The sequence below is a fragment of the Chelonoidis abingdonii genome, chromosome 9 (genome assembly GCF_003597395.2).
Source record: "Chelonoidis abingdonii isolate Lonesome George chromosome 9, CheloAbing_2.0, whole genome shotgun sequence".
NCBI lineage: Eukaryota > Metazoa > Chordata > Testudines > Testudinidae > Chelonoidis > Chelonoidis abingdonii.
In genome coordinates this window covers 70,522,673-70,545,195 of record NC_133777.1, presented here as the reverse complement: position 1 = coordinate 70,545,195, position 22,523 = coordinate 70,522,673, and the positions used below count along the sequence as shown (strand labels likewise).

At 41.7% G+C, this 22,523-nt stretch overlaps 1 protein-coding gene across 1 annotated transcript; it reads left to right on the top strand.

Annotated features, from left to right (window-relative positions):
- The first annotated feature begins 270 nt into the window (after positions 1-270).
- Positions 271-19,721, top strand: MINAR1 (membrane integral NOTCH2 associated receptor 1). Its single transcript, XM_032806529.1, has 4 exons — positions 271-473; positions 7,812-10,160; positions 11,744-11,998; positions 16,947-19,721. Exons 2-4 carry the CDS (start codon positions 7,863-7,865, stop codon positions 17,142-17,144), a joined length of 2,751 nt encoding a protein of 916 aa, XP_032662420.1. The 5' UTR covers positions 271-473; positions 7,812-7,862; the 3' UTR covers positions 17,145-19,721.
- The last annotated feature ends 2,802 nt before the right edge of the window (positions 19,722-22,523 follow it).

Sequence of the window (22,523 nt, the reverse complement as noted above, 5' to 3'; positions counted from 1 at the left end):
CTGCTTGGGCTTTGTTCAAACTCAGCCCGGCGCTTCCTTTGCAACGGATTTCTGCCCCAGCCCAGCCCCGCTTGCCCGGCTGAGCTCTGGGAGCTGGAGGAGGAAGCGGGCTGCGTCCTCCCTCCTTGCTCTGCCTGCGATGCTTCGGCTCCCGGGCCCTCCAAGCTGAGGAAGGTCCTGAGCCGCTGACGTCTTCCACACAAAGGCAGCGGCAGGAGCAGCAGCAGCGGCAGGAGCTGCCTGCAGTGGAATGCTGTGCAGCGTGGGGGGGGCGCTTGGCCAGTGCAGCCGCCCCCCAGTGCCAACCTGCTGCCCTTTTTGCAATCTCAGCCTGGCTCCATGGGACCCTGCGGTGGCTTCCAGCTAAAGCTGTTCCTCCTCCTCCCTGCTGGAAAGTCTCTGCTGCAGCAGGCAAGCCTGACATGAAGCGGAAAACACACACACACAAACAAAAGACAGGTGGCAACTTCAAGGTAAGCGATGCGCCGGCCGGCCGGGGCTGTTGCTCGGCAAAGCAGGTACGAGTCTGGAGTCCTGGGCGCTGTGGGACGTGCTGCCAGGCGAGAGAAGAGGGTTTATTTGCAGGGGATTAAGGAGAGAGGGACTTACCAGTAAAGAAAAAAAAAGGGGGTCTAAAGGCTGAGCACCCCCTCCCCCAAATGGCACCCCGTTGCACAGCCAGGCTGGTCCCTGCTATTTCCAGCTCATAGGAACGTAGCCAGCTCTCTTTTCTTGGGGGCAGGGCCAGGGGAGATGTTTTCAAGTGGGGGTGAGGGTTTCAGGGGGGATAATCCCCAGGGAATACCTTGACCCCCCTCCCCCTCCTGTTCCCCTGCTTGGGGTCAATAGCACACGAAGCCCCAAGGCTAAGTAACAAGCGCTGCAGTCTTCCTGGAGCATTTCAGGCATCATTTCCCTTTGCAGCCTTGTAGGGGAAAGGGAGAGTCGGAATGTTGAAACTCATCCGGTGACTTTGGGGACAGCGCCACTTCGACTCCCGCACAAATCAGGCTACCGAGAAATGGAAGGAATAACGTTCCAATCACTTTGCCTTTTCCCAGGTGCCAGTGTACCTAGCCCCAGGGAATTCAGCAGGATTGGAAATAATGGGGGCTTGGGGGTGGGGGAAGGTGAAGGGATGATAACAACTAGTCCCCTGGCTAGAGGAGCAGAGATCACTGGATCTGCAAACCAATTTGTGCAAAGTCGGCTCTGTTAGCTCTGTGCCTTGCAAAATGGAAAAGCAAAACCCAGGCTGCCCAGAGACGGGGTGAAATATTTTGGGGCTCGTTTTTAACTCGATTCGCTTTTCAGTGTCTGTCACAGTTTGCAAGGATGCCTTGTTATGTGCAAATCACCAGGGGGGCAAAAATTAACTTGGAGAAGTTCTAATATGTTATTGACAGGACAGAAATTCCATGTGTGTATGCTGCCAATGATTGCTGAATAATAACCACCAGAAGTGATGCAGTAATAAATCAAGTAATTCATTCCAGTTTTAGAATAATAACTTGCACTTTTCCATGTCACACTGAGGATCTGAATGCAGGGTTTCAGTTACATAACTCAATAATGAAAGTGTGAATCTGAGCATTATTGTGTAAGGAAAATCCTGTATCAAATGGCAAACGTTGTTCAACTTGAGCTGTGACACAGCCATGAGAAAATGCTGGCTTTATTTGGAAGTTCAAATTTAAATTTATGCACTGGTGGATTTCAGTAGGTGCTGAATTTTGTGGGAGTTGTTGACTGACTGCCGAGTGTACAACATCCATAAAACAGCACATCTTGCTTTCTTTGGGCAGCCGGGTTTGTAAATGGAGTACTTTATAAAGCTTGTTTCATACACAAGAGCCAAGAAAAGGCAACTTCTTTCCAAGCCCATCTAAAAACCCAAAACAATAGCAACCCCAGCTTAGATTCGTAGAGAGGACGCTCTATGTATCACAGAGCACAAAGCATGCTTTATTTTATGCAGAATATGCAGAATTACAGAAAGTCCTTAGCCAGAGCTAGTGAAAAAGCCCCAGGCTCTATGGCATTCACACTTAGATTCTTGAGGAGTGAATAAAAAATCGCTCTGCTGAGACACACTGCCAGCATAGAATTTCATACCTGCCGGGGAGGGTGGGAGTCACCACAGCCGCTGAAATCACAAGGTGACAGTCTAAAGAGACCAATGTGTCAGAGGCTGGTTGTGAGCAGGACTTGGGCTTGTGAGGGGGTGGAAGAAAGGAGCAACTACGAATAGCATGGACTGGGCTACAAAAGAGCCGAAGAGTGAGGCAATAAGGCATTGTTTCCAGAGTACCAGATCCTGAGAGCGGGTGGGGTAGGAGCCAAAAAGAGCAGCTTGAGATGCTTTGTGTGTGAGGTTTCTGAATGCTGTGACATGAAGATGGGTTTGAGAGCACAAGAGAGGAAGAAAACTACAGTCCATTTCAACATTCTGTGTGAGGGGGTTGTCAGTGTGGGTTATATCTGGCACCAGTCGGACAAACTGAAGATTTATGAGTTCAGATTAATAGTGAAACAGCATAGTGGGAGGGGGGTGGGGGAGCTGAATTAATGTTCTTCAGCACTGAAGTAACTAGCTCAACGTGTGTGAATTTATGTGAATATAGCTCTGTCTATCTCTCTATCGATCTATCACCTCTGCAGTAGTATTATAGGGTTGCCCATTAGTCACTATAAAAAAGCAGAGAGGGCTGTTTTTCTATCAGCAAATCAAAGGCAGAGGGAAATGATGACTGTAGCAACTGAATCTGTGTATTAGCTGCACCTGCTGTGGATAGTGGGAAAGGGGCAGAGCGAATGTCAGAAACACAAAGGAAAGAGCTGAAGAAGAATCTGTGGATTATCAGTCAGTGACCATAATTCAGGCTCAGCTAAGGATCCCTCCTATCCGATCATTATTCATGAAAGGACAGTGGTGGGACTCTGTGTCAAGTCACATGTGAGATTCGTCTGCCACAGCAAAGCTCTCACACAATGAACATGGGCTTTTACAGGCATAACAGAGGGCAGATTTGTTTACACATGTGGATGCTGCTGAATGTAGTGGCAGAAGCAGCAGCGGTTCTCGTAAAACAATCTGTTGGAGATTTTGAATTCCTAGTGTAGATAAGTCAGCAAAATCTGAGTCTGAGTACTTATTTGGGAGATGAGGAAGAAGAGAAATATATTCTGGTTCCTCCAAGGGGAAGGATAAAGACCAATGTACACAGATTTCCCACAAGGGGAGGAAGTCAGAGGAGAGATATCACATGGAGGAGGTAAGTCCTACCACAACTAGAAAATAGGCAGAACATGCCCATTGCAGAACAGAAAGTAGTCTTGGGAATGAAAATGGAAAGTTAATACTCCAGGACTGCTTCTTCAACAATGGGTTAAAATTTTTCTCACCTTAACATGGGAGAAATGTTCAGTGTTACTTTAGGTAGGGTAAGAAAGGATTGATCTGTGGTAAGCTTGTAGCTCATTTGAACACATTGAGACTCAGCCCCCATCAACCAGCGGTGCCATATGATACTATATGTATCTATGTGACGGTATAGTTGTGCTATTAGAGTTGAGAAAACCAGCTCTTAGGAGAGAAAGCTCTCTAGGTCAAAGTGACCCTCCCAGTGTTAATATAATCAAGTCATAAAAGATTAAATTTTAAGTAGCTCATTTGGTCAGAGGCCATATGGCAAAAAACAAGCTACAAAAACCATCTACCTCTCTGATCCACCATACACATAGATTCACCAGAGAGGATTCAACTGATCTATAACCCTTGTGCACTAGTTTAAGATATCTTCTTATCCATATTTTGGATCCTTTACATTGCTGCATGTAAATGTACCTTATACAGTTATACTACACACACACACACATAAACATATACACATTATACAATTGTTTTCCACATCCTTCCTTGAGACAGAATGAATGAACGAACAACCAAGACAATATGCGGACAAATGCTTGGTTACTTGGATTTGACAGCTTACTGGGTGTCATTCCAGAAAGCATCTGTCTTGGGGGCTACGGGCAGTTACTGGTGGGTTTTGCCTTGACAGAGACCACACATTAGCTAACATGCAGTTAAAACGTGTGAACACCAAATAAAAGATGTGGTTTATGCCCAGATTCTTTTGCCTGGTTTTATTATCTCAAACAATGTGAAAAATGGGCACAGCATATGCTATTTTACACGGGACTTGAAACATTATTTTCATTGTCAGAATCTGCCAGTGCATGGTCTTTCTAGCGAGGATGACTGTACTGATAACATTCTTCTGGCACAAGCTCACAAATTCTGTACTCATTTTAATACCTCCGATGAAGTCTGTATATTATGAGGATCACTACACAAGACAAACAGTTTACCCAAATTAACACCAGATGAGCCATCGCAATGCAGCTCTGTTACACACACACCAGAAGGCCATTCATATGACTGCACGGAGAACAGGCAAAGGAGAACGTATTCTAGCTCCTAGGCAGTGCACATTTATGGAAAGCCTCAGTCAGATTTTGCACCCTGTCTTTTACACCAGAATGTTATTACTTGAATGTCTAAAGCTAAGCTCCTTAATCTGTACCAACCCCCTAAAAAAAACAATATTCTGATCATCAGAGGTGTTGAACAGAGACCTCCCAGTGAACTCAGTGGAAGTATGAAAATCAGGCCAAACTTTGATTTTATTAATATAATACTTATAGCAGTTTTTGTCAGTAGATCCCAAAGCATTTTACAGATGAGGCCACCATCATTACTTCAGTTTTACAGATGTGGAAACTGAACCACAGAGGGGTAAAGTGACTTGCCCAACATCACCCAACAGCACAGCTGGAAATAGAACAGGTGTGTCCTGGGTCCCAGTCAGATGTTCTATCCACTAGGACACACTGTCTCCGCTTATATGCAGAAGGATGGTTTGGGAGCCAAATTTTGGCTTTGGTCATCTGGACAGAGGAAACCAATAACTATTATTAGACTAGAACCAAGGTAAGTGCCACTTTTGTGCTGTGTAGCCCACAACACAAAATATAGCCAGTCGCTACACTGAATACTTTATTCCTCAAGACAGAGTACACAGAATGTATTCAGAACTAAAGGAGTGAATGGAATGAGACTTTCAAGCAACTTGCCATTGATGACTCACTGTTTGCACGCATTGGGAAGCAAATAAGCCTGTAGCAGGGGCCTGTATGGAAAGAAGGCAGTGGCATAACAGGGGGTATTCTGTGTATATAAATGTGAAAATGTATTTCCACATGAGGGCTTGAGAGAAGCTGTGAAGACTTACTGAAGGCAAGTTTTTGCCTTTTCTGGCCTTTTGTATGTTGGTGGTGAAAACAGCACATTTCAAGTCTTTTGGCAGGGCTGGCAGACCACTGTGGCCATATTTGACTATCCCCATGGCCTCTTAAAGTGGCAGCTTTCCACTGGGGATTACATTCCCCTCTCCACCCCAGCTCCCCCCGAACTGTTACATGTGAAGTAAACACTCCAAGTATGTTGTATTTTTGCTGGCAGTTAGAATTATTTGGGCCCAGCACTTCATGGAAGTCTCATTTTCAAATGGTGACCCATCAGAGGACTACAAAGAAGTGTTGATGAAGAGGTTGTGCCATGGAGCACACACTAGTGAAGAGAAAAGGGACGTACCCATTCTTCTGTAGCCCAAAGGGTATGTCTACACCCCAAATGAATGTGTCATTGTAGCTTTAATCTAGCTAGCATGGTAACAAAGTGCCAGTAGGGACCCGAGCATGGGCCAGCGACCTGAGTACATACCTAGTGTCCCTGGCAGGCTTGTGGGATAGATAGCTAGGCCATGGTGAAGCCCATACTGCTGCTTCCTCACTACCATTGTTACCCACATCTGCTAAATGAAAGCTAGTACAGGTATGCCTACACACACTTCATTTGTGGCGCAGATCTGAAGTGTTACTTTCAGCACTGCTCTCTTGCCACCTAGCTCTTAAAAGCAAAACATACAAACACTTGGAGCCCAGGAGAATCCCCAGGTCTGTTGGTCTCTGAAAGTAGGGTTTGTGTTCAGTAGGACTGCCGGCATGTACTGCAGCTGCCCAATTTCTAGCATATGGGACCAGCTGGAAGGTGCATCTTAAATCAACAAGCAAGTCTGAATGTAGACTCGATTCATAAAGGCAACCTACATTCTTCCTTTGGAAGATGCTGCTGTGGCATTTGCTACTGGTGCTGACATATGCTGGTTTCTGATGCTGACAGTGGATCACTCGTGTGTAATATCAGTTCAAGATGAAAGGCTACAAAGCACTGAAAAGGAATCCCATGTTCTAGAGCAGCACTCAAAAGTTAAAACATTTCTGACTGGGAAATGACTTTCTTATAGATGATTTAAAAGAAAAATACCACAAACCTGACTTCATAGCTTTGCCATTTGGGTAGATACACAGCAGTTTATATGACAGGGAGAATAGTTTTAAGGGCTGGTCTAGAGAGGAGAGAGAATGGAGAGATACTACAGCACTTGGGGGAAGGATTTTTGCCATTTCTGTAAAGAAGAATAATACAAAGATTGTGACCAAACACAGAAATTACCAGAGTGGATCAGACCCATCCATGGTCCACCTAGTCCAGTATGCCAGTACAAAATATTCAGATGAAGGTGCAAGAAACCAAAGAGTAGGCAGATGTGGAATAATCTGCCCCCCATGAAGATCTCCTCCTAATCCCTAAGAGTTAGAAATTGGCTTAGGACCTGAAAGCACAAGGCTTTATATCCCTTCCAGCATGCTTGTTAATTTTATGTACTACAAGTCTGGTTATTCTGGTTATCCATATAAGCGTCCATTTCCACTATTCTCCTGCCATTTATGGATGGCAAATGGGGCTCCATTCTCCATGTTTCTCTGGTAGTATGTCATGGTAGAGGACATTCTCTGCCCTTGAAATAGCCCATTCTTCAAATCTAAGCTGATTGGCAGTCAGCCATCTCTCATTTCCTGGATGGGTTTCAAGATCTAGTGGGAATATATTTTTAAACTATTTCTTCCCCTTTCTAACGTTATTTCACATTTTATTCCTGAAGCGAGCTTCTCCTAGAATTACAAGTTATCTTAAGCTCATAGTCCTTGAGTCTCAAAATTAGGAAAACCCATTTCTGCAAAGCACCAAAAGAGCTGATAAAAAAATACACAATTCAATGACAGGAATTATTTGCTCAAGTAGACTACTCAGCTAACTCCTCCCAACATAGCTTGTTTACCTGAGTCTTCCTGAGTGTCTCTGGCAATCAGATGTGGAAATATCAGTGCTTCATGTAATGTGGTGGCTGCTTTTTGGTTTAAGAGTGAAGTACTGGAATTGAAGCCACATCTGGACATTTCAACATCCTCTTACAGAGTCATAAGCCATTTTGAGAAAGTCCATTAGCAAGTATGTTAGGATTTTATGTCAGCAGTTCTTTCATCTCTGTATAGCTTGTGTTGATATTTTAGGGATAGATTGTGCAACCCTTACTCATGTTGGCGACTGCTCACACATGAGCAAACCCATTGATGTAAATGAGAGTCTTTGGGTGAAATCCTGGTCCCACTGACTTCAATGGCAAACCTCCCATTTACTTCTATGGGGCCAGGATTTCACCCTTTGTGTGTGTGTGTGTATGTGTGTGTGCGTAAGTACTCACCAACATGAGGACAGGTTGCACAACCTAGCCCTAAATTTGTATGACTGGTTAGTCAAATTCTATGTGGGGTTGAAAGAATGTCCTGGATTCGATTTAAAGGTGATTTACAATCTTTTTTGTTTGCTGTTGTGTGAACTGCAGAACTGGAGTACCGTTTTCAGGCTAAACAGGAAAACTTAGCACGCATCAAGCATGGAGACCAGCCAGGAATCCTCGCTCTTCCTGGTGAAGATTCTGGAAGAGTTGGATACCAAACAAAACACAGTTTCTTATCAGGATCTCTGCAAGTCACTGTGTGCAAGGTTTGATTTGTCCCAGCTGGCCAAGCTCAGAAGTGTGCTCTTTTACACGGCTTGCCTGGATCCTAATTTCCCAGCAACTTTGTTCAAAGACAAAATGAGATGCACTGTAAACAATCAGCAATCAAAGAAAATCATGGTTGCAGCAGATATAGTAACGATATTCAATCTCATACAAATGAACGGGGGAGTGGCCAAGGAAAAACTCCCTGTTGCACGACAAAAAATGACGAAGAAAGAATCAGTTGAGTCCTGCAGATCTGACACAGAAATTTGCAACGTGGTGGACTGTGTGACTAATTGCGAGCTGAGAGACAGAGAGTTTAACAGGGGCTACTCAGTTAGAAGGTCTTCCAAATGCAGGAAGGTGGATTGTAAAGATTGTCAACAATTTGTACCTACTTCAGAACCTAACTTTTTGCTTGGCGTTAATAAGGAAATGAAAGGCCGAGCTGCCTCGCTTGATAGGCTGCAGGCACTAGCATCCTATTCCATTGTTAACTCTCCACCCTGCGAAATGCAGAGCACGTACTTCCCAATGAACATTGAGAATGAATCAATCTCTGACCAGGACTCATTGCCTATTAATGCAACTATAAAAGAGACTTTTATTTCGAATGATGAGCCGTTTGTGTTGCAATCATGTGTACAGAAAAGGAACATATTCAAGGAAGATTTTCATAATCTTATCACAATCTCTCCCAATTTAATGCCACCCAATAAAAAGCCAGAAGATGGACATAGAGAACCTCAGAACAGGAAAGAAACCTCCAAACAGGGTTTCTTCAACCACAGTTTTGAAATGCCATACAGCAGCCAGTACTTGAACCCAGTTTATTCTCCTATACCAGACAAAAGACGAGTAAAACACGAAAGCTTAGATGATCTTCAAGCTTCTACATACTTTGGCCCAACCACTGTACTTGGGTCCCAAGATACAAAAAGATGGGCAGGAAAACCGAGTAAACAAATTGCATGGCCAGCAAAAAGCTGGAGCCTAAACACAGAGGAAGTACCTGATTTTGAAAGATCTTTTTTCAGTAGGAAGCAAGCTGAAGAGAAGCAGCGATATCAGAGTCCAAACAGCCAGTCACCAAGTTTTCCTGCAGCAGACAGGCACCAAACCTATCTCAATCCCAAGGATCAAACACCGATTATGCAGGCTAACTATGCCATGAAACAAAATGGACACAAACCCAAGGAAATTCCCTCCATCGTAGACATGGAGAAACACGAGCCAATCAAAAAGTTTAGGGATAAAAGCATTAACTGCACTTCTGTTCAGCTGCTAGGCATTGACAAAGCCACCAGCGTTGGCACACAAACAGAGCAGCAAGGGTTGGAACACAAAAAATGCAAGGAGTTGTGCGCTCCAAGTCAAATTAAGTATGGAGAGAGGCATTCTCTAAAGCAATCAGATGATGACTCTGAAATTGTGAGTGATGATATCAGTGACATTTTTCGGTTTCTGGACGATATGAGCATCTGTGGATCTACAGGAATTATGCAATCCTCCTGTTACAACAGCACTGGGTCACTGTCTCAGGTACGTAAATCTGACTGTGAAAGCTCTCCTGAACACAATTTAACTAAAATAACCAATGGGAATTCTACTAATAAGCTAGATAAAGTGGTTCGGTCAGATATCAACAATACAGATGATGAGCTAAAAACTAGTGTCTGCAAGTTAGTTCTCAGGATTGGTGAAATAGAAAAGAAACTAGAATCTCTGTCAGGTGTCAGAGAAGAAATCTCCCAAGTCCTGGGAAAACTAAATAAGTTGGATGAAAAAATTCAGCAGCCTGAGAAGGTCAATGTACAAATAGATCTTAATTCCCTGACGAGTGAGGTTCAGTCAGATGAGAGCACCTCTCCCCGGGTATTTCAGTGTCATAATGCTTCTCATGGAGGCAAGTTGGAGAATAACCCGGACTGGTGCTGTTCTGATGCCAGCGGAAGTAACAGCGAAAGTCTTCGGGTAAAAGCCTTAAAAAAAAGTTTATTTACCAGGAGGTCTTCACGGTCACTGACTGAGGAAAACAGCGCCACTGAATCCAAAATAGCAAGTATTTCCAACTCTCCTCGAGACTGGAGAGCTATCACATATACAAACCAGGTTGGCATGACAGAAGAGGAGAAGAAAGACAGAAGTGGAGTTGAAAATAAGGACTGGCACAGGAAATCCAAAGAGGTAACTTCTATTTAAACTTATATAATAACCTTTAAAAAAAAAACACCACCACTCTAGCTATGACTGTCTTTGGTGCTATATGAAGCTTCAGGGCTTGGTAATACTCTGCCTACTGTATTATGCTAGTCTTCATAGTTATCATAATTGAATGATTTCTTGCCTATACTTTCCTGGCAATAGCACAGCATGAAATGGTCAAGCTGTTCCTGAAAGCAACCCGCTCTTTAGAAAGGGACAGATTTGAATGACAGTTTCAGGAGAGAATGTCATTCATATCATGATCGCTGGCGGTATGCGGACACGGAATAATTAAATAAGTGAAAAGAGCATAAGGAAAATTGTGACCGTCTGAAATACTCTATTTTTTTAAAGGGATATAGTAAAAAGTCCATTTTGGTATCTTCTATCAAAAATTATATAGTTAAAAGAACCAGAAAAAGATACAACTTGCTCTGACTCTAAGAAAAAATCCTAGTTTGCGTACACTAAAATACAAACTGTTATTATGCTTCCTTTTTCTTCTGACTTTCACAGTCATTTACATCTCTCATAACATGTATGTTAATCTCCACTGTCTAGACTGCAACATTGCTGCAGTTCTTTTTCAATTACCCAGGAGGACTTGGTTCCTCCCTCCCTACAACTAACCACTCCCACCTTTGGAAAGTCTATCACTGCTGCAGCAGCCCCTCTGATTGCTGCTCAGTTTAAATCTTGGCTCCTATACTGAGCAATTTGTATTTCACTGATATTAGGGCCCAATAGACAGGGCTGCTAGGTATTGCAACATTTCTTCAGAAGTCAGGAACATACTGCAGGGTGTGCTGTGGGCTGTGAAGGAGGAGTTCTTGGAGGGAATGTGGGGTCAGAGACTTCCTGGAGAGAAGGGAGAACCAGGGGTTTAGTGGATGTGTGTGAAATGAGAGAGAAGAAGCCAAAGATTTATTGGAAGGTTATAGAAACACGGTGGGGAGGAACCCTCAGTAATTTGAAGCATCCAAACTTTCATAGGTTTATCAGAGCCAGTGTGACCCTCTGGACCTGTAGAAATTCCCTGATCACTAATTAGAATGTGATCAAATGAACATCTCTAACACTGGAGCAGCATTGTGGAAAGTCTGGTATAAAGGTAACTGTTTGTGTATAGAAAGTATGGTTCCCCATCCATTCAGCGTCAGTGCAGGGAGCAGAGTTCCCTCGGTAAATGTGTGACTTCAAAACAGCCTCTAGTCCAAGGGCTTTCCAAACCAGCTTGTCTTCTCTATAGCAAAAGCATCCCAGAGAGATTTATCTAACCTGTAACAGTACTAGGACCAATTTTTCAGTGGTTACCTCTAACTTTGTGCCCACAATAGTGCAAATGCAGGTTTGTGCTTGTAAAAATCTCAGTCTATTGGTGAGAGCAAGGATGTAGATTGGATTAAGGCCAGCTGAAAGCTTGGCTCTGGTTTGTGAGTTTATCATCATGGCTTAGGCAGTCTCAAACTGTAGATGTGAAAAGAATCTCCCCCCCTAATATTTAAACTCCCCCCATCGCCACAAGTCGTCTTTCTTCTCTGAAACTCTTTTGAACCTCGTTGCAGGCAGACAGGCAGTATGAAATCCCACAGCCACATAGACTCTCTAAACAACCAAAAGATGCTTTCTTGATTGAACAAGTCTTTAGTCCTCATCCCTACCCTGCATCACTCAAGTCACATATGAAAAGCAACCCACTCTACACAGACATGAGGTTGACAGAACTGGCTGAAGTTAAACGTGCCCAGCCATCATGGACCATAGAAGAATATACCAGGAACTCAGGAGATAAAGGCAAGCTTGCAGCTTTGGATCTACAAGTGAGTCCCATTTGTTTCATTTTAGTGACATGATTGTGAAGGATGCTTACCAGAATGTTTATTTAATGGGGGATTTGGACAGCTCAGGAAGCTGAGCTTTCAACTTTTAGATTGCTGGCTCAAGATCCATCCCAGGCCAGTGGTGAAGAACAGCTGTTAATGTTCTATCACTGTTCTGTGACCTTTGAAATAATTGGTGGTCTCAGTCCATTTCCTAGCAGACAGTGGTCTATAAAACCACCACCACCACTACTGGAACTTCATTAGACATCTCACAAGAGGGGTTAAGGAATGAATGGACATAGGGAATGAACTGAGCATTTATCCCCCAAATGGTGGTTATTCTAGTTCAGTTTTGATGTGTGTTAGTAAGGTTGGGTGAGGCAGAGAAGCTGGTGCTGCTGCTGCTTCTACTGTACTTGTTCAGTGCATATTACTCATTCTCTATGTACATGTAGGGCTGTCAGCCTAGCCCTCTTCACAAGCATGAAAATCACTAAAAATAATTACAGAACACATTTTTAAAAAACTCTTTTTAAATTGAACATTGTGTTATGGCTTCTGGAGTGAATACGAAAACAATAGTCTCATGAAGAACTGCTTCCTAGATCTTGCTGGAGAACTATCAGCATGAACTCCACATGTGTGTACATGCAACAAACAGAGCAAGGTGAATTACTGAAGGCCATGGGTCCAAAACCCAAACATGGATCCAAACATTCTCAGATTCTGGGGTGTTTGAAATCCAAACCTGCATGGCACATGGTCCCTACCTTCACAGCAGACTGACTATAGAACTGAGGATACCCAAACTTTGGGATAGTCTAAACCTGGATCCAAATTTTGATCCCACCTCCAGCGAAAAAGGACTGAAATGTAGTTAGCAAGAAAATGTTTGACCATTAATTTCACAGAGAAATGTATAAAATGCCATTCAAACCATGCTAAGGCAGTCACACAGAGACTAACATTTGGTGACAAAACACAAGACAGACTGTTACATGAGAAATCAACTTGGATTTCATGAGTGTAGAATGTGGGATAACCATGTTTTAGACCAAAATATGAATTGTTTCCCCATATGGAGCACTGCAGGGTTAAGAGGGCCACCAGCATCACTTCATGTACCTTACGCAATCTGATATCAAGAGTTAGACAGCTCCAATTCTCCGCTGTGTCTGAGTTGTGCTGTAGTGGAGAATGATGGCTATGGGGAGCTGGTTGTGTTTACCTGATCCTTGGCTGCCTGGCCCTTGTGGAATTTAAAGCATCAGGGGACCACTGAATTTCCACCACTGGCATAAAGGTGGCATACAGACTTTACACTAGTAGAGGATCAGGCATAGTGGAAGTCCCGAGCACCACACTCCCACTCCACAATATCCCTGACAGGAACCCTCCTTCCCCTGTTCTAGGGGAGGAAAGGACAATGTCAGCTGCCACAGGACCTGATTCTGCCATCAGAGAGTTTCTCCTATGCAAAGAGGGTTCTCCATCAGCTATCTCTGGCCATTTTAAGGCTACTTAAGTGATCTTAGCAGACCAGGGAAACCAGCCAGTATATTTTGTGTTTCCATGACGCAATAGCAACAACTTGCTCCTCCACCGCCAAAGAACTGTCAGATTACTACGTCTGCTCTGCAAAGCCCATGTCTAGACCCTATAATGAAGCTTACTGACAAACTTAACCTGGAAACAGACACACACTGATGTGTGTTTTCTTCCCAGTGACTGACTTTATTAGAACTGAACGTAAATACATTATACTTTAATGAACATTCTTATGGCTGGCAATGAAATGGGAAAAGAGCTGATTAACAGTAATGGGCTTTTTTTTTTTTTTTTTTTACTAATGCTTCTTCCTCCTGAGGTCAGTACCAGGTCAATATCAAGGTTGGTAGGTTGAAAACTAGTTGCCTTGAAAGTACAGCTCAGTTTTGTTTTAATTTAACATGCCTTTCAGAGCTTTATAAACCTGTCAGTCCTCTTCCCTTTATAAAATGAAGGCTTCAGCATTCTCTAGGTGAATATTCTCAGCTGGGTGACCCACTCACAAGACTGTTTTCAAACTACAATGAGGAACATATGTACATCTCATATGACATATATGTTAGGTGTCCATGAGATCCCACTGCTCTGCAATTCTTATGAGGAACCAGAAAGTACAAGAATCCTACTTTCCGAAGCTTTCAAAGAACAAGTCACATTTATTTTTCAATATCCTCTATGTTCAGAAGAATGGAATAGGCAATGCAGAGAAACAGTACGTATGTGCAAACTCAAACTACACCAATAGTCTGATTTTTGGCTGAGTGGCATTGGGAGATAGATCTCCATTAAACAATGTTAACTGTTACTTTATTCTAATTGTCTAAGTGTTGCTATAATAGCTGTAAAATCACTTTTTCCACAGACCAAAATAACTCAGTGCATAAAGTAAATGGAAGGAGCAAGTTTCCAGACAGTAGCTACAATACCTGAATTAGCCAATGAAGGGCTTGATCCAAAGTCCATTGAAGTCCATAGGAGTCTTTCTGTTAAGTTCAATGAGCTTTGGAACAGGAGTACAAAACCTGATACAGCTATAACACGACGATCTCACTAGAAATTTGTAAAGCATTATTTATTTGTTTATCAATCAACAAAAGAGGCCTTTTTCAAAACTTAAAACTTTTGCAAAAATCTTTCATTTTTTAAAAAATGTTCAATTTTTCAGCAAAATAGTTTTAAATTTCAAATATTGAAATTTGTTTTGTTTTCTATTTCCAGCCCTTTTTTCCTTTATTCCTTTTTGCGGTTGAGCGTTACAGAAGGAATGATGTCTACGACTTTGCCCACTTTTTCCTTTTGCCGCTTTGTAACTTTTCAAAACTTCCTCAACTTTGGAAAAAGTTACAGTGTGGCAGAAAGAAAAAAGTGACAAAGTAGGTGCCCCCCCCACACACCACCAAGAAACCTGGACATGACACATTTTATTGCACTCATTAGCAAAAAGGAGAGGAAGGGGAAAAAAGAAAATTCAGATTTGTTCATATACATATGTATGAAAAAAATTATATATCTTAATAAACACCAAACATTGTTCCGTGTTGAACCTTGCAAAATGGAAACCCCTCTGGAATTTTGCAATTTTTCATAAAATTGTTTTCTGTTTTTCAGCCAACTCTAGCTCACATCTTTTCATTTAATCATATTGCATTTAGAAGAAACTGTGAGTATGTTTCCACTGCAAATGAAAACCTGCAGCCCAAGCTTGGAAGTCTCCATTGCAATAAAACAGCCCTGAAGCCCAAGCCCCCCGAGCCCAAATCTGCTGGCATGGGCTCGCTACAATTGTCTAACTGCAGTGTAGACATACCCTGAATGGTTCAATGGCAAAGTCTATTAGTTTTTAAATGTACTATTAGAATAGTGTGAAGCATAATGGAAATCAAACCATTAAAACATGAGCAATCAACACTGTATATTACTGCCAGTGAAACATTCAGGTTGTGCCCGAAGGATCAAATACTGGGGCACAAAAAGGCATCCATGCATGTTGATGGTGAAATTCTGAATATGAGGGTATGATACATGGAAGTAGAATGTATGCTTCATGGCCACTTTCCTCCCCTCACTACCAAGCATGTGGAAACTCATAGTGAGCACCAGTATAGTTGTGTGTTTACATAATTTTGGAGGATGTAGCTGGGCAGAAAAGGTAGAAGCTGGGAAGTAGCCACTTTGCCCTGCATGATCACATGGAAAAACCCATGGTACTTGTTTCAAATTTCTCCTGATAGTTGCAGTGTTAAATATTCAGATCTTGCAACGGGGAAGCAGTCTGCATCTGTGAACTGGAGGGCTAATGGCAGCATGGCCCCTAAGCCAAATGTACAGTCATGGTTGGGGGAGGGGCCTGAAAAATCGCATGAAAGAGGCTCACCTTTTGTGGAGATGCTCTGAGTTCTCCAAGTGCAGGGTTTCTCAAACAGGGGTCGCCGATTCTGTAGAGAAAACCCCTGGCAGGCTGGGCTGGTGTGTTTACCTGCCCCGTCCACAGGTCTGTCTGATTGCTGCTCCCATTGGCAGAGCTCCAGGTCAATGGGAGCTGCTGGAAGCGGCGGCCAATATGTCCCTCGGCCCGCGCCACTTCCAGGAGCTCCCATCGGCCTGGAGCAGCGATCCGCAGCCAGTGGGAGCTGCGATCGGCCAGATCTGTGGACGGGGCAGGTAAACACACCAGCCCGGCCCGCCAGGGGCTTTCCCTACAGAAGCGGAGACCCCTGTTTGAGAAGCCCTGTCCTAGTGGTCTGACTGCGCTTGGCCATGGTTCCGAAGGTTCACATGTTTGGTACATCCTGTGGGTTTCTACCTGTAAAGGGGATCATTGGGCTTTAAAGAAGAAGAGAAAAATGTGAGATCTTAACATAAACATGCACAAAAACTCCTACCTTACTTGCACCATTATGTACAATGCACTATTCATCGCTAGAGAATAGCCATGCAAGAAATTGTATGAGAAAGATGAGGAGATCTCTCTTGTCATGCAGGTCCTAGCAATGAGGTTATGGTTATCTTTGTAAAATTGAGTTTATGAGCCTGTTAAGAAAAGTTTTCCCGTCAAGTGGGTTTTAATAATCTCACAAATGATAATGGACTAACGACCGCCTCCCTTATTCAATGGATTGAAGAGGTTTTACTTACACCCAACAAAGTTTCCAGGAACCCAGTAATACACAAGAGAGACTTTGGAGCCATGGGGTGTTGTTCTGACTTGGCAATATGTTGTCATCTGTTTCAGTGAGTTCATGAAGTTGGCAGAAGGAAAGTTTGTGACATTGAGACAGCAGCATTAACCTGACTTTATCTCTACAGTAGACACATAACCAACTTTGGAAAGCTTCAGTCCTGCCTGAATTATTTTGACAGAGCCAGAGAATTAATTTTTTTTCCTTTTGACTTTTAGACTCAAGAATCTTTAAATCCAAACAACTTAGAATACTGGATGGAAGACATTTATACTCCAGGCTATGATTCCTTATTAAAACGCAAAGAAGCTGAGTTCAGAAGAGCAAAAGTCTGCAAGATAGCTGCTCTGATTGCAGCTGCAGCTTGTACAGTTATCCTGGTCATTGTAGTTCCCATTTGTACTATGAAATCATGAATCTGTGGACAGCTCCGTGAATTCCAACTGTGTATGTACATTCCAGATATCTCATTCTGTATTTTAAACACCTTGTGGCAAAATTGTAACAATTTGCTGGGGAAGAATGTGCTGAGATATCTGGTGAATAGTGTAAAAGACAAAGATACGTTTTTGAAGAGTATTCTTTTAAATAACAAAACACCTGGCAGAGTTATGGTAACTCATTTCAAATTTTAATAGTGAGTTTTTTCCCCCCCTAAAGAATCAATATACCATTTTACAAGATTGGAAATTGATGAGGATCCAGGCAAAAGAGGAAAGTTGTCTCAGCCATGTGGCATTTAATGAAGATATGGATACTTGGCAGTTGCACTGTATAGAGGGGAATGTTCTATATGCATTTCATTAGGGAGCCAAGGGCAATATTAAAGCTCTCTATAATGTGAAAAACTATGAATGTATTTTATTTGTTTTGTAGTATTCATGTATTCCTTGATCATTTGATTGAAAACAGATTGTGTGATCATGAAAGCAGCTCATTCCTTTGTTCAAATTCAATGAGGGCTTTTTATTACGTGATCTTGCCCTGAGACCCGTTTTATTATCACTGAGTACTTAGGTGAAGTGCCATGTGCTGCAGACCAAAAAGATTATGTTTTAAAGCAATCAACAGGGGCTTACATTGGAATAACACTTGTGAAGAGTTGGCAAATACTCCCTGGCAAAAGGGTATTCTTTACCTCCACAGACAATGCAAATGTCTTGATTTCACTTCTTCCAGCCAACTGAACTGGCAAATCCAAGTGACACCTATTGCTCTGTTGCGGTTCTTGTGAATGTAATCTGAACAGTTCTAATTTTGTCACAAGTCTTTGTGCCTTTTAGAATGTAGATTAATAGAATTGTTTAATTTTGATATTTTTAATCCATAACATAAATCACAGCATAGTAGGTAACCAATGTGGATTATTTTCAACACGCCTTCTTTACGGTTTTGAGTGCTTACCAAATAGCAGACGACTGAGCACTTATATTAAGGGCACAGTTTTTCAGCACTAGCGGAAACTTGCTATTAATGCAATACAGTCTACATAGGGGTACTTAGCTTCACTATTAATAATGAACTTAAAGAATAACATTGAGACTCTATTGTACAGCAAGCAGTCTACTCGGTCAGCATCTCCTGCCAGAAACATTGATTTAATGTTTTAACCTGAATCTGGGCTACAGGTAAAGGGATAACTCAAATTATGACCTAAGTAGCCTATTTAACCCATGCCTAAAGAAAACAAATAGCTGTACAATATTTCTCTTGAGTCAGATAGGAATAAATAAGAAATTTTAAAAGCTCTTTTCAGGAAATAACATGATCTTGCCCTTCCTATTTTTAAAAAAGGAAATTTTTCTTAATGTCCACCCATAAATAGGTTACTTTGATTTATTTAGAAGCAGTTCCCAACCTGGTTATGCAGATGTTCGAAACTCACATTGCTCACAACCAGTGGGTATTTCAGGTGTGCCACTCCCTCACTTTTTGCCTTTGGTGGTTGAAAAAAAGTGAATGAAAAGGTGAGTGGCAAGGGAAGATTTATGACCATTTTAAATTTGCATCAGTTCCTCCCCCTCGTTGGAGAACTATTCATGCACTATGCTTTATTTATGGTTAATAGACATCAGTCACCATAGATCTTTCAGCAAAAAAACCCAACTAACTTCTTAATATGATTGGATATCACATCCATGTATGTCTTATAAAGATCAGCCCCTAATCTTAATCTTGGATCTGCGCAACCCTGAATTTTGCAGGAGTGCAGATCATGATCCAAATTTTCTGGTTTGGGCCCTTTTCGAATATCAAGCTTTCTCCTTGGACTAAGATGTTGCAGAGATGGAGACAGTGTGGTAACAGAGGGCTGCATTTTTCATTGGGTGGTATCTAAACTTTAGAGATTCACATTATAAAAAGTGATAATTTAGAAACCACAGCATTTGTAACAGTATTACCAGCACTGTTACAAATCTGGCTAAGAGCTGTTGTCTTAAAATAGTTAACATAATGCAATGTGCCCTGACATGTTTTACCCAGCATCTGAGTCTGTAAGTACAGCAATTCATGACAGGTGGATCCATACAGTCCTACACAGAGACTATACATTAGATGAAATTTTGACCATACTGACTTGCAAGAATATTGTGGTCAATCTTGTGAACCAGTTACCACACTAGTATATACTGTATACTATATGATAGACTTTTGTATTAAAAATGATTAATTAAAGATATAGGTACATTGTAATCCGTGGTGTAACTGAATAAAGTGTACTAGACAGTGTTACTCAATTAAAACAACAATGAACATATTGAGCTGTTTTTCATATTTATGCCTTATAAATAGAATTGTTATATACATTATGAAATGAAACTGCAAGTAATGTAAAAAATTACATTCTGGGGGATAATCCTGCTCCTCTTACTCAGGCAAAAGAGTCCCACTGAAGTCAGCTGGATTACTTATGTGAGTAAGGAGAGTGAGCAGGATCTGTCCGCAATAAAGTTTATAGGGTTTTCTTTTTCAAAAATGGGGCATTTGCTTAATGTAACATGTAACAAATGATTTTCTTTTATAAAATTATTATACAATGTTGCCTTTTGGTTCATTTAAATATAACACAAAATAAATGTGAACATTACAAGTGTCCTTCTAAGTCTTATTGAAATATAGAAATAATATTTGAGCATTATGTCCCTGGGGAAAAAAGGAAAAGTGACATCAAGATGCTCCCATGGTGTGAAAGTCTCAGCGCTAGATAACTAAACATTCCATATAATTTTTGGCAAGCTTTTTAATGGATTTCTCGCTTATGAAATAAAAAGATGGCAAAAGATGATGAAAAATTAATTTAAAATAATAGCTCCTTTGCATAAAATTCCCAGGGTTTATGGGAGATTATTAGCTCTCTGACTCTAATAATATTTCATTTGATAGGTTATTTCATGACTGACTTATGCCATATCATCAATTATTTTAACAGGGTCATAATTAATATTTTGGTATCTACTCCGATGTACATTTATACAGATACTGCCTGTTGTAAGTATTAATGCATACCTGTAGCATATAAATACTCACATATCAGTAACTGAAGAAGAATTCTGTGTAAGCTAAAAATCTTATTGCTCTCACCAACAGAAGTTGTTCCAATGAAAGATTTTACCTCACCCACCTTGTCCCTCTAATGTCCTGGGACCAACATAGCTACGACGACACTGCATACATATATCAGCAGGCAGTTTGTTTAGGATCTCTATAGAGTTTTAAATGCTGAGGGACTTTTTAATTAAACCTGGATGTTTAAGATTACCTGGTTTTAAAGAGAGAAAAGACAGTGCTGCACCACATTGATGATTTTCTAGCATCAGAGACTGTTGAGTGGAACGTCAAAAGATACCCGACAAAGTTGAAATTAAAACATACCATAAGATCTTGGCCAACTCCTCTTTAAGGAAATACCTCCTTTGAAGGCTTATTTCCAAATTAGCTTAGCCTGGTTGCAGCAGAGTCTTCAGAAAAAACTCCTGAGAGATCCATTAAAAAACATTGTCTTACAAATCTGGTGCAGGATGGAGGTTACCTATTTGGTGGAATGTATTCAATTTCTTTCCCCTCTTTGCATCTCATTCAGGGCCTAATCCTGCAGATGCTGAGGACCCTCAACTCCCAGGAAAGTCACAGTGTGAAGAGGGTACATTACAGTGAAGGTGGTGCTTAGCATCCTGGAGAATCAGGCCTGAAATCCATCACTTTAACACTAGAAGAAATAAATTGTATCATTTCACCTATTGTAATGGGGCAAATCCTGCCCCTTCCTTCCAGTGATTACATGCAGCCTGAAGGGCAGCAGAACTGGCATAGGGGGAGAGAATGGGAGAGCAAGATGTGACGAGTTCCATGTTGTCTCTGTGAAACCCCTGTAGGCCGTGGAGCTGTACAGCACAGGGCTGCATTCACTATTTCTAAAAAATGAGATTGATTTGAAAAATCATCATACTTTTATAAAATAACTTCAGAGTCATTTTATTGGTGTTTTTTTAGCCATTAAGGTGAACCCAGATTATTTTTTCAGGTTTTTCTCTGTAACCACAATAGCTAAAAACTTACTTTTTAAAAAAAAAGTAAGGTTGAGCTTCTCGTACAATCACATGAATCCAGGGGCTGGAGCTTTAAGAAAACATCAAGTATCACAAGCCTCATGATAAAAACAATCACAAAAGTTGGCCACACTGCACATTTGTACACAGTGGAAGGATGTTTGAGGGGAGCTACCCTGATTTAAATCCCCATTCAAAGGACGTTATGCTATGGAGCCTAGTGCAGCTATCAGATTTTAGTAGTGCCACTGATTCTCATGTAGTGTGGGAGAAGATGCCACCTGCAATAGCGCATCTCTGCCAAAGACACAATCCTATGGATTTTGCACTTCTTTGAATGTATTGTTCATAGAAATCAATTGTTCTGCATGAACACACACTTTATTTCAGATATAAAGGGATATTCAGAAAAAGTATAACTCGTAAAAGAGTCACAAGCAAAGTACTGGATCATAGGCCAGATCCTGCCCCTTCATGTGCTCCTGTGACTGCTTCCCATTGAATTCACACATCTGAGGACAAAATTTAGCCCCCAGCCTGCTGAATTGTCTACCACATGTTCCTGTACAAAGTAAAGGTCAGTTTCATCAGTGTACACTTTAAAGAAAGACAGGCATCTCTGGGAGTTTTTCTGAAGGGGCACTTGCTTTCAGCTAATTTTCTCTTTGTTGTCTTCACAGGATAGAATGTTAAATCTTACAGTATTGCGGGAGTGTTAACTGTAAAACCAGCTTGATTGCTTTGGTTCATTATTGGAAATATGGACTCCTAGCTCATGGTAGGCTGTCATGTAAATATTCCATAGCCACACCTCTATTCTGCCTAGTACCTGGAGCCAAACGCTCAAGAGAGAGAAGTGAACGGTCTCCATGCAAGTCTCAGTCATGCTCTTCCGACAGGTAAGTCCCCCATTTAAAATCCCCCTCCCTGGAATCAGAGATCGCTGTTTTTCAGCATAAGCCATGACTATGAGAGCCAGAGGCATGGGCCAAATGATCCCAAAGCAATCCTGGCTTATGCCTTTTTACAGGTAGAGGTGGAATGTGGTCTAGTGGCTAGTGCGCTGGATGGTGACTCTGGAGATCTAGGTTCTATTTCCAGCTCTACCTTCAGGCTGCTGAGTGACCTTGGGCAAGTCACTTCAAATCTTTCTGTGCCTCATACTGATATTTCTAAAGCACTTTGAGATCTACTGATGAAAAGCTCTGTATAAGAGCTAGGCATTATTTTTATTGACACTGCTTAATT

What these genes read in the sequence shown, in the direction of transcription:
- MINAR1 (XM_032806529.1), top strand. Translation starts at nt 7,863, where the DNA reads ATGGAGACCAGCCAGGAATCCTCGCTCTTCCTGGTGAAGATTCTGGAA. An exon ending in GGCACAGGAAATCCAAAGAG is followed by an intron (nt 10,161 to 11,743) that starts GTAACTTCTATT and finishes ACCTCGTTGCAG; the next exon opens with GCAGACAGGCAGTATGAAAT. An exon ending in TTGCAGCTTTGGATCTACAA is followed by an intron (nt 11,999 to 16,946) that starts GTGAGTCCCATT and finishes TTTGACTTTTAG; the next exon opens with ACTCAAGAATCTTTAAATCC.